Source organism: Lotus japonicus, chromosome 1 (assembly GCF_012489685.1).
Source record: "Lotus japonicus ecotype B-129 chromosome 1, LjGifu_v1.2".
Classification (NCBI taxonomy): Eukaryota; Viridiplantae; Streptophyta; class Magnoliopsida; order Fabales; family Fabaceae; genus Lotus; species Lotus japonicus.
The window spans coordinates 12,777,849-12,790,229 of NC_080041.1; the positions used below are offsets into that span (position 1 = coordinate 12,777,849).

Consider the following 12,381-nt stretch of genomic DNA (forward strand, 5'->3'; position numbering starts at 1 on the left):
TGTAACCGAATTTTCAAACATGCATCAAGCATAGCGATTTTTTCAAGCAAGAGGCAAAAATGCGGGAAACAAAACAACAACAAAGATTATCCAAAGAGCATCCTCATAAAGAAAATCCTCAAAAACATGTTTGCATCCGGAATACAAGTGCTCCCATAACCAACCTAGGGAAATTTGTACAGTCAAGACCTCTCTGTACAACATTAAAACTAGCTCATAAATATATCTATGCCGCAAGCGCATCAGGCATAATTTACCGACTGAACCTGAGCCTTCGCCTCCTCAGCTAAACTGATTCTAGGTATATCCTCAAACTAACAAATGTACAGTTTCAAGTACAACTAACAATTTATTAATTAATTCCAATCAAGGAGAGAAGAAAAAGCAAGCAGTTGCTTATTACCCTCAGTTAGCTGTACATAACTTCATTTCCTATACCACCTGTGCAGGATTTAGGGTCAGAAAGCTAATCCTCCTCTCTGCATAACATGAAATCAAGCATTTTATTAGTTATATACACATAATGAAACATTCAAAGAAACTCTATAAGTCACTTCATGAAACTTCATCATCCAGCTTAAACAAAACCTTAAAAGCTTGTTTGATTCTCTTCTCAGTTTTCTAAATTTAAAAACTATTTTCAGAAACAATTTTTAAAAACATGTTTTTCAGAAGAAGAAAGAGAGCAAAACTGTTTGAGCGATATGTTTTTCAAAGTTGACAGACATGTGTCTTGAACTCTAAATGGAAACATAAAACATCTGCGGGATGATGTTTTGTGATTTCAGTTTTAAAAATGCAATAAGAACAGATTTTAAAAACTAAAAGATATCAAACGAGTTTTCTTAGTTTTCTGCTTTTATGAACTAAACTATTCTACAAACTGGTAACTAAAGAGATTTAGAGTTTAGACGCATCCTTTGGCATGGCATGAAAAATTAAAATCATTCATCATGCACAGCAGTAATGAGAATGACTCTTCATTTGCTAAACATTACCAGACTGACAGATAATTCTACATCATGATGCTAGTTGTGAATAAAATAGCAAATAATCAAATTTCATGGTTCAATGGAAAGGAAACCTTTTTTTCAATTTTTGTTTTTCGATGTACACAAATAATTTGTGAAAAATGTCAAGTGAGACCATGGATGAATTTAAAGGGAACTCAGCTATTAAATTAAAGTTGAACATACAGCACTTTAAGAATGGAAACCAAATCATTGCATACTGATTTCATGAATACACTATAAAAAATCCATGTTGAGAAAATTGTAAGAAATGTAACCTACGAGTCAAATGGAAGAGTAAATTTATGAGATTGAAAGTACCTCCAGCAGCAACCAATTTCTCTACACGAGCAACAATGTGCTTCCCATAAGTATACTTCTTCAAGGCATTCAGGTGAACCTTAATTCGATTAAGGATTAGCTCCAGCTGCTGGTCATCACAGGTTTCCAACACTTTCTGTACAACATAATTTGCAAACTGATCCTTCATCATAGCCTAAAACCAAGAAAACACAAGCAAATTGTAAGAAAACGTCAAGTAATAAAACAAAAGGAATGACAGTACCTAACTTAAGCCAGATCTAGTTTTTTTATTGGAAATAAGAGCTAACTCCTAACTTAAATAGGCTAGTCTGTTCAGCCGAAAAGGATTTTTGAATGGCCAAGTCTAACCTTCTTAGCTAAATAAAGCTTTTAAAAAAACCTTGAGCTGAGTTGTTTAGTAGGCTATATAGCCTATAGGCACCCGATGAGTGGCCTAACCTATTTATACCCCTACCGGACATTAACTGATACAATATGAATGGCTTAACTTGTAAGTTCTAACAACTAAAAGCAAATTTAATTATTATAAAAAATTTCAACCATCTTCAAACTCTAGAAATAAACATGAAGAGCATTAAATGGATATCTCCCTACAATCTGTAATATAGTGGAAAAAACTTACATAAATTCCGTGTATCTTTGCTATCAAGTTTTCCACCCAAACAATGACACAATGGTTTTTATTTCCAACATGAAATGGCCTCCATCAAGAATATGTTGCTGAGTTTAAAAAATTATCCATGTGTCATTATTTGAAAGGAGAACTTAATAATGGATTTAGAAAACTTAGTCAAGTTTTGCCCATGTATAGTCGTATCTTCTAATCTTTGTGCATACAGCAAGCCAAGATTAGATTCCAAGAAGGAAAACAATGATGTGAAAAGATAAGCCAAATAATTTTCAACAATACGATTGAGCTGTGATAACAAAACTGAAGAAACCATCATCTTATAAATTGTTTTGTCATTGTAGATTCTAAATAGGTCATGCACAAACCTGTAGGGGCTCATTTTCATCAGTAGAACCAAGCATCTCATTTACAAGGAATTGACGCTCTGCAGGTGTTCCAAATGATAGACACTTCTCTATGACATTGGAGGCAAACTTCTGCTGGCTCATCTGCACTATTTGCCCAGTTAATTCTTTTATTATAGCCGAACGCTCATGTGGCTTGCCATGCTCCAGCACATGCTGAAATGTTTAAACAATGATCACTGACTAACGCAAATGCGCTAAATCTAAAGAGGCAATAAAAAAATCATCCAACAAAAAAACTCAAAGCACAACACAAGTTACGAATTAACACCACATAAGCTCACTAGTATCTCAATTGCGAAAACTAAGGCTAGAAAAAGTAAAGAACCTATGAAGTGCCAGCAGTTAAGCCACAAAGCCACGCAGGTATATTTACCATCCATTTTATAAAATATTAGACTATCAGAATTGCAAAATAGAACACAGTTAGAGCCACCGTACCTCAAGCATTTCAATATCAACCTTGCTCAATTCCAGTACAGACAAAATGTTACTATCATTAGCTTTTAAATCAAGGGATTTCACAATTAATTCAATGTTTCACATACTCAATGATTTATGATACCGATTGGCCATAATTGATCACGATAATACTTAGCAAAAGAGCATGGGACTACTGCCAACATGTAGAAAATAAAATCACAACTTGTAAAAAGCAAAAAAAACGAAATGAGATATAACAAACCTGTACAACATAATTCCCATATTGGTCTTGTGCTAACATGCAGACAGACTGCAAAATCTCATCCATCATAATCTGCTGCGTTTTGGGATCATGGCAGTACTCCAAGACTCTCTGCTTATAGAAACGTCAATTTTAGAATTATAATGTCTATCTCGCAAGCTACTAATCAAGCAAATACGTGTTTACACAAATTAAAGCAAAAGATGCATTTGTGACCTGTATAACTCGGCAACCATATGGATGAGTTGACAGTGTCACAACTTGGTCATAAAAAGTCGACACAATGAATTGGATTGAATCCTCAGGTACACATTCAATACACTTCTGGATGACATGGTTCCCATTTTGATCACGAACACAACGCATGATATGACCATCCAGTTCTGCAACCATTTGAGTCTGCTGATCTAAACCAACAACTTCTATTGCCTGGACAATTTAGAACAAAAAACAAGATGAATAACTGTTAAGTTTACCATCAACCCACACTAATCAGAGCAGCACTTATCACTCACACCATAATAATATGTCAAAATATCAGTCTCAAAATAAATGAACAAATGCGCACACACATGTAGACACACTTTTGTGGAATTTTGGTGCGATATGTTCCTCACCTTTCCACGTAGACAAAAATAAAATGAAAAGAATTGCTTTACACACCTAATTTTTACATGGCATACCATAGTAGTTAATGCTGGAAAGGCAGAAACTTGTAGCACATGAAAGAACTACCACTATACAAAAGGTAGCTTATACATTACAAATAATTTATAGTACAAATAAATGCTCAAAACTCAAAAAGTAATAAAAAATAAGACATATACTCAACTAATAACACTGGTCGTTTTAAAATGTGTACCGTGTCTCATAATCAACACTTCCAATTTTTTTAATAATAATATTTTAAAAAAGCACCATTCATATTAGTAATCATGAAAATTTTGAGTTGCTAACAACAAGTATTGAAAGCACACCCAAATATACATAAATAAAAGAAAAAAGAAACAATGATAAAGAGGGACAATGACTGGAATTACCAAAAGAGTAGGATGGTTAATGTCCTTTTTCGCTGAATATGTTGTACTCTATGAACAAAATGTTTTTAAAATAAGGAATTGTCGAAGAGCTATGAAGCACCGACTTTGACACCAACCCGGACACGACATGGACACCGTGATACGACTAACATCCCAAAAGTAGGACATTGGGACACCGTGTGTGTGTGTGTATATCCACCTTTTCAAAAAGAAAAAGAAAAAGAAAAATTTGCTCAAACACTGCGAAAAGGTGTTTGACACGTGAAGTACGGGTGTCGAGGTCGACAAGTCGTATCAACACCGGGACACTCCTTTCAAGACAGGTTTCCGTGCTTCATGATGAGTGTCCTAAACGTGTTAAGGAAACAAATAAAAGTTATTATGAAAAACAATATATTAATTACATTGATATTTCAAAAAAAAAAAAACTTGTGCTTTCTTGAGTTTCTTCATTGAGCAATCCAAAACATTTAATAGCAGGAATTAATCAATTAAATGCACATAAACCAGGGCATTCAGAGCACTAATCAGCTAGGCCATTTAAAAAAAATACAGATTTGGAAAACGGACATTAGCTCAGTACAAAAGAGGCCCCTCCAAAAGCTGGCATTGAAACTGCCAGGATTTGGTCAGAAGAGAGGGGCCTGTCCATTGCCATGGCTGTCACAGGCTCACAGCCGCTACATGACTGACTGCAATCTTAGCCGCTATTGCCATGATGGAAAAATGTAATGCTATGCCGACCTTAGTGACCAGAGGCCACAACATTGACACACTACTCTGTTAATAAACTACAATGCTCCATAAAGAACAGTAAAAAATTGTAAAACACACATAAACAGGGTACGATTATGGTATGGTAACAAATAACAATCATAAGGTAGGAAAAAGTGATGAGCAGACCTTCTGGATAACTCGGCAGCCATACATTTGAAGACTTAGGGTCAGCACATGACTGGTAAGTTGGTCAGCCAGTTCTCTTATCTGCGCCGGCGTTCCATGCTCAAAAAACTAAACATGATACCGAATAAGTTAGGCATGTATAGAACAAGATAGAATTTTTTAGCTTTATGTAATGAATTCGCTTCGCTACCCACTTGAACATACTAACCACAAAAATGTGATACAAGTCCAAAGTCAAGAACATAAATACCTTCTGAATCACATAATTACCAAAGACATCAGTCATCAGAGAAAGAGCCTGTGGCATGATTTCATGGAAAACCATATTTTTCTCGTCCATTGTGGCTGTCTCAAGTTTCTGTTGGATAAAACGGCTTCCATACTGGTCAGAACTGTAATATACAAACATGAGTTAGCTAAATGTTCAGAGTCAAAAAGCAAAACATAGTATGAGTGTATGACAAGCATTATGCACCTGAAGTCAACAACATGGCCAGCAATTTCTGCAAGTTCAAAGCATTTGGTTTTGTTGCTTTTGAACTCATCGAGCAAGGAAGATGGAAAATTCTCATCCAAACTTCCAACAGTGTTCGCTTGCCAAGCTCCCATGACACTGCCAGCCACATTCCTCATTCCAGACAACCGCATATTCCGTTCACTTTGGCTCATAGGACTACTGGGTCCATAGAAGGAGTTTGGGTAAACAGAACCAGCCAGTGGACTTCCTGGATATGTCATACCGAGACCATATGATGGATTTCTGCCAGAATTAGGGCTCAAGCTGGCTGACTTACCAAGGTAGGGGGCACCAAAGTGCGATTTTTGGGGGACAATTAAAGACTCCAAATAAGCTTTCTGGAGGCTAGCTAAATCTCTAAATGAAGCATTCAAGTATTCCCTATTTATTGCCGATTCATTTAGGGCTGCAAGCTGTGCAGAAGAAACTTCCCCTGATCTCAGGTATTGAAGATACAAAGGATCCATCAAGGGCATCTGATGAGTGCTACCTGCTCCATGACTTCCAAACCCTCTCGCATTCTGTAACTCCGACGCAGCCATCAAAGGTCCTAAAGTTGCACCTCTTCCCAAGGCTCTAGAGTCCATGGCATTCACTCCTAGTGCGGGCAAAGCAGCAGCATGTTCATAGAAATGAGGCAAGTTACCGTTCCCAAGCTGGCCTGCCATCATGGATGGTGATGACGGATTGTTGGCGTACCCAGCCATGCCATAGTTAGCATACGGAATACTCAAGTCATCAAGATTCGGATAGTGAGCAGCTGAATTACCTCTGCTAGTAAAATTTGGTGTAGAAGGTCCTTTCAAGTGTGAGTTAACAGAAACTCCACCAACCCTATGAGATTCTAGCAGTTCGTTTGCATACAACGATGAGTTATTCAGATCCAATCCAAAACCGCTACTTCTACTAGCTTTTAAATAGGGTTGGGTAGCAGCAGAACGCTGAAAAGGCAAAGAATCAGACCTGTTTAAGTATGCATGCTGTTTAACATCATGAGTATAGTCAGATTCATTGTGCCTCGGTGACTGGGGATGTTTCTCATCATCTATTACATCATTTTGGGACAGATTCATGCCAGCCAAAGCAGATACCAAATCAGAAGGCTCATTTAAATTAGATGAGATGCCATTAAATGAGTTTTGGCCATTGGAACTTCTTTTATCTACGGAGCCGGACCTCCCATCCCCAATTGGTGGAAGGCAAGGACTAGCAGCTCTAGGTAGAAGTTGAGTGTCAGGGGTGCTGCTCCTCGACAGCGAGGCTCCTAAAGCAGAAGCATAAGATTGAGATGCTGAACCGAAAAGATTTTGGGCACCGGATATGCCCCGCTTATTTCCACCGGACTGCAAAGCATCCAATTCTTGCTGCAGATAAGCATAATGGGACTCCGATTTTCCAGGAATATCATCAAACACATTACCGACAGGCAGATGATGTGGCTGCTGGGAGGCCGATGTTGCACCATTCATCTCGCCCTGCTTCAAAAATATGACAAAGAAAACATCAGATGCAACATAACTAAATATAATGATAATATGATAAGTGAAGAGTAACAGAAAATATGACAAGGTAATCAAAATTCTCAGTTCATGATCACTATAAAAATATAAATACAATAACATCACTTCATTGCAAAAATAACACATGAATAAGAAATTTCAAACAGAGAGAAATGTATCTTCAAATTTGGTCTGCAAATTCTTCGAATTTAGCTTAAATTAGAACATCAAAACTGGTTAGGAAAATTGAATATTAAAAGCTAAACAAGAAATGTGGTGATCATGCCCGAGTGATTTCAAAGCAGTGTTGTCAAATAGCGGATATCGCGGCGCTATAGCGTAGCGCTCTGAGGGTTCACCGCTATCCGCCATTCTCCGCTATTTTCCGCTTTGAGGGCTTGACATAGCGGATTTCTGGCCTTCCGCTGCGATCCGCGATTAACAACATTGTTTCAAAATCCACAAAAACATGTGCATAGACAGGTCATCTATCAGTCAGAAAACAAGATTAATAAATTAATCATCTAGAAATCTCATGGCTATAGTCCATGAAGAATAGATAAAGTAGACAAAAATGTTACACATTATTTTCCATCCTAGGAGAACAAAGCCACTCCTAATCATTGTTTTAAATCAAGGTCCGCGACCGTGTTTCTGAATCGTATCGTAACGCAATTGTGATTTCAGCTGCGACAGCCACAATTTTCAGCAATACAAATGGCCGCAACGCAACCAAGACCACGACCGTTACCGCGCTGCAATTTCGCGCCACAACGGAATTTCGCGCCACAATTTAAAACTCTGCACATAAATATACTTCCAAACCTTGCACGTCAAACTCTTCAATCAGCACCAAACAATCAATCATTATAAAGAATGGAAATAAACCTATAAACATAGAAACATAAAAATTTCAAATTTAAAACACAAAGAAATAATTGGCTTAATTCTCACCTGACATACCTCTGCAATGCTCCTCTGCCTCCTTCCAAGCCCCAATGCCGGCAAGCCGATCAAGCCATCGTTGCCGCCGGCCCACTCGGCGGCGCTCCTCCGCTGCTGCTGCTTCAAACCACCATCATCCTTATTAAACCCAGCACGCTGCTGCATAGAAAACAGTGACATGTCTCCATTACCACCATCATCATACACCCTTCCACTCAATGTCCTCCGATCCCCGATCCCTCCAACCTTCGAGCCACCCTTCATCTGCTGCGCGAACCGCCAATCCTCCTTCGACACCAGAGGCGGCGGCAACCGCGGGTTCAGATTCGCGCTCGAGTAGTAATAATCAGCATACCCCGGATCAGCACGAATCTCATCCTCATTCCCAAAATACCTTCCGCCGCCACCAGAACCACCGTACAGCCCTCCAACCGCCGTCAACGAACCATCCACCGTAGGAGGCGCCGACCCACTTCGCAGCATCGCGAGTTCTCTCTCCCTCTCATTCGCCTCCACCTGCTGCCGCCTCAGCGCCGCCAAATCCTCGCCGAAATCACCGTTCTTCATCATCGATCGAATCGCCACATCAGACATCTTCTTCGACGAGTAGCTATCACTAACCATTAGATTACACAAAACTCCACTCAAAACTCAAAACTCAGTGAACACAACAACCAAAAAAACCAGAAACAAAAACGAAACAATCACTCACACTACGACAAAACCTCAAACCTTTGCTTTCAAAACCAGTTTTCAAACACACCCCAGAAAAAAACTCCACCGACCCAGTTGAGAATTAAGCAGTGAAGTTGGAAAAAGCAGAGTTTTTATTGATGGGGATGATGATTGAGATAATGGGTCGGAATTGAAATGAGGATCAGAGTGATGAAGATGAATGTGGAGGGTCGACCATGTTAGGAGAGAAACAGAAACAGTGGGCAGAGTGTGCGAGAGTGAGAAGATGGTGAGGAGTGTAGGCAGTGATAAGCACAAGCCCTTCACCTTGTGAACCGTTGGATTAGAATCAACGGTGGAGATTGAGTTTTGGAAGATTTGTTATTACATTCGGCATTAGGGTTTATATTATGTCTTATTAACACTGTGGCGTTTGTTTGTGTTTTGTTTGGATGAGAGAGAGAGGAGAGAGAGAGAGAGAGATAACAACTAAATCAAAATAAATCTCATATTGAATATTCGGCGTTAAAATAAGTTTGATTTTTCACACGTTGCTTTTTTGTGGTACAATTTTGTTACCTTTGAATGTGGAGGTGGTCAAAGATGAAAGTAGTTATGTGGAGTGTTGTGTTGTTTGGGGAGATTAATGTTGATGTTGTTGTTGTTGGTGTTGGTGTGGTGTTCTACTTTGGATGAATGGAGGAGGAGAGAATGTGTAAAAGAAGAAAAAAAGTGTATGGTTTTGCCTAATTGGGAATAATTTACCTGCACCTATTTCATGCTAGAATGCAACTTGGATGAAAGAAATTTTGGTACCTTATTGTAGGGGAAATCTTGTGAGATTCAATGTAGATACAATTTTTTTTTCATTGGTTATGCTTAAATGAATTTCATATCAGTAAGCACTAAAGAGGTTGAGATTTACCTCACACATGTGTAGTTTTATTTTACCTCACATCACATGTGTATTTGATCCTCATTTAAAATCATGAAAGATATTTGTTCTGGTACTATAAATATGGACGCATAACGTGGATATCTGCTTTTATATTTGATATTTGTTCTGATTTTAAATTTGATAACACCATACTTAGTACTTGTGTGGATATTTGCTTTTTATTTAATTCGTATAATTCTCATATAAATTTATTAAATATATGTTATAATTGGAACAAATTTTTATATTTTTCGCAGATTTTTAATTATTTCATATTTCTTAATTATCGAGATAGGTGAGCAGAGAGAGCGTGCATGGTCAATGTTACGTGAGGGGATGGAGGGAGGCACCGACTCTCCTTTTGTGATCTGATTATGGGCATAAAATGATATATCGTCGAGTTGTCAGCCTAAGTTGGACCTAATTTCTCACAAGCTTGTTCGCGTAGAGGATGAAGGTCGTAACATGCTTCTACCTAAGGTGTTTGCAGCTAATTTGGTTGTAGAGGAGTTGAGTAAGCTTTGGAAGGAAGCTTCGGTGGTGAAGGTTTAGGGGAGAATTTGGGCTACTGGCTAATGAAGAGCAAGCCATGGAAGAAATTGAATAAGTCGTGGACTCTGGAAGCCTCGTGTAGGGTTCAGTATTTTGGATAATGATCATGGGTTATTATGGTATAATTTGACAACGTTGAGGAAAATGAGAAAGTGCTGCATGGGGTCCATGCATGGACGTTCTTTGATTACCGTGTGGCAGTTTCGTTGTAAAGTCTGGTGTGTGCCTCATGCTTCCATTATTCAGAAGACTATAGTCTAGATCATATTTCGTGGTCTTAATCTCACTTTCTATGAAGAAAGCTTTCTTTTAGCCTTGGCATTGGTGGTGGGAAAGATGGTTAAGGTTGACATTAACACATCGCAGATTCATCGAGGTCAGTATACTCGTATGTACGTTTAGATAGACTTGAGTCAACTTGTCGTGGGAAGGTTTGGTTTAGGGACCGATGGATGAATGTCGAGTATAAATGGTTGCATCTCATTTGGGATCGTTGTGGTTGATTTGGGAACCATGGGCAAAGCTGAGGCTTGGTTATCGAGGTTGATATGGGCTTTGTTGTCACAACTGTGACGTTGAAAAATTCACGAATGACAGCACAATACATGTCAGTGCATGTTCCTCATGTTAATCCTAGAGGTTGCTTCTCATTCTACATATAATGCTACGTGTCCCCAACCTATTATTCATTATGATTATTAGCTCGTTGTAAAGAGAAATAATTCAAAAAAAGAGGAATGTTTCAAAAAGGGAAAGGAAGGTAATACAGGTAATACATGTAAGGCTCATCATCGTGACAATTAAGGGGTGGTTAAAACGGCATGTCGGCACATTAAATAGCATAGTGTTGTTAAGGAAATGGATCGCATTAAAGAGCTTGTTGTTAAGGAAATGAATCCCAATACTCCTAGTATGACACCTGCAACTCAGCATCGGACCTCTCCCACATTGACACCATTGAAATGACGTAGAGAGATTGAAGGAAGTGTGATTGGTACATCTCAATTGCCTACGGTATACGTCAGCAAAAGAATTCCACGTTAGACCAACCGAAAACTATTTCTCGTTGTTTTGTGAGAAAGCCAATGTCGAGCATGGGTAGGGAAATTTTGTGTTCCAAGCTTCACAACCTATCTCTAATCCTTTGTCTAGTATTTCTTTGTTGATGGATGGATCAAAAAAGAAGTATTTGGGTAAAGACATGAACAATCGCTTTGATATGTGTGGCTTTGCTAAGGAAACTTGATGCTCATTTGTGTTTCACTTCCAGATCCCTTTATTTCTCAAGATAAAGTTAAATATTTTTATGTCCTGTCTTAGAATATTCTAGGCGCTGCAACTTGCAAGTGCAACTGTGCAAGTTTGAAAAAGTATTCATGTTGCCTCATGTTGAAATATAAGGCTTCTTTGATTTCTATTATGGAACACCGTGTTTTGTTTATAAGGTGTAGAGCTTCTAGAACAAGTTGGGTTTTGTTGTACTCATTATCGTTGAGGGTCATGGTCACTCTTATGATTGTGGTGTTTGGTACCACCTCGTAGTAGTTTCCATTTTGCTACTTATGAAGTCTTTGGTTAGCCTATTTCTATGGAAGTTCGGGTTTCAGTCTTAGGTTTGTACATGTGTGCACGCTAGCCCGATCGTTTCTGTCTATTGCACTTGGTGGAGCTATATGAAATCTCTTATGCAACATTTGAGTCAACATTGGTTGTTAGTGTAGATTTCAATGAATCCTTGTGGAGTTTTGATCAAAGGGGTGGTAACTTCATTCAGTCTTGTGCATATCTGTTTGTCTCTCTTCTTCAGGGTTGTAACTATTGTTTATTCATATTGCTGGTCCCAAATTTACGTGGGTAAGGAAGCGTGTCACCCTTCCCATTTTGTACAAGATGTTGGATTGGTGCCCTGGAGATTAGAATTGTTGTGTTGGGTTCCTAGATGTTGTGGCGGATAATTTGATTCATGTGCACTTTGATCATACCCTTGTTCTTGTTAGGTGTTTAAGAGGCAGTCGCACGATCGGGCATGAGTGCTCGGAAGTTCTCATTGTATACTCTCGCAGGTCGGAAGGCGGCGGGGGGAGGAGGAGTTTTATCGAGGATTGGAGAGGAGTGGTGGAAGAAAAGGCTCGGGATGGATTTAGGAGTCTTTGTGTGAGTCGTATGCGGTGAGAGTCGCACATACAGTAACGAGGGGTTAACCACAAGAAAGACATACTCTATTCTCTTAAAATCATTATTATCGGAGAATCTGCACAT

At 38.7% G+C, this 12,381-nt stretch overlaps 1 protein-coding gene across 6 annotated transcripts; it reads right to left on the minus strand.

Moving 5' to 3' along the window:
• Positions 1 to 86: 86 nt before the first annotated feature.
• On the minus strand, positions 87 to 8,923 carry LOC130733701 (pumilio homolog 1-like). 6 transcript variants are annotated; one of them, XM_057585942.1, is made up of 10 exons: positions 8,691 to 8,923; positions 7,968 to 8,574; positions 5,473 to 6,992; positions 5,248 to 5,389; positions 4,998 to 5,105; positions 3,271 to 3,483; positions 3,055 to 3,165; positions 2,331 to 2,525; positions 1,332 to 1,506; positions 87 to 479 (listed from the first exon to the last, which is right to left on the minus strand). In XM_057585942.1, the coding sequence occupies exons 2-10, from the start codon at positions 8,550 to 8,552 to the stop codon at positions 433 to 435; spliced, it is 3,096 nt and encodes a 1,031-aa protein (XP_057441925.1). In that variant the 5' UTR covers positions 8,553 to 8,574; positions 8,691 to 8,923; the 3' UTR covers positions 87 to 432. The 6 variants fall into 6 exon arrangements, with proteins under 6 accessions (XP_057441925.1, XP_057441924.1, XP_057441923.1 ...); XM_057585941.1 differs by having other exon boundaries at positions 8,671 to 8,923; XM_057585940.1 differs by having other exon boundaries at positions 5,473 to 6,989; positions 7,977 to 8,923.
• Between the last annotated feature and the right edge of the window lie 3,458 nt (positions 8,924 to 12,381).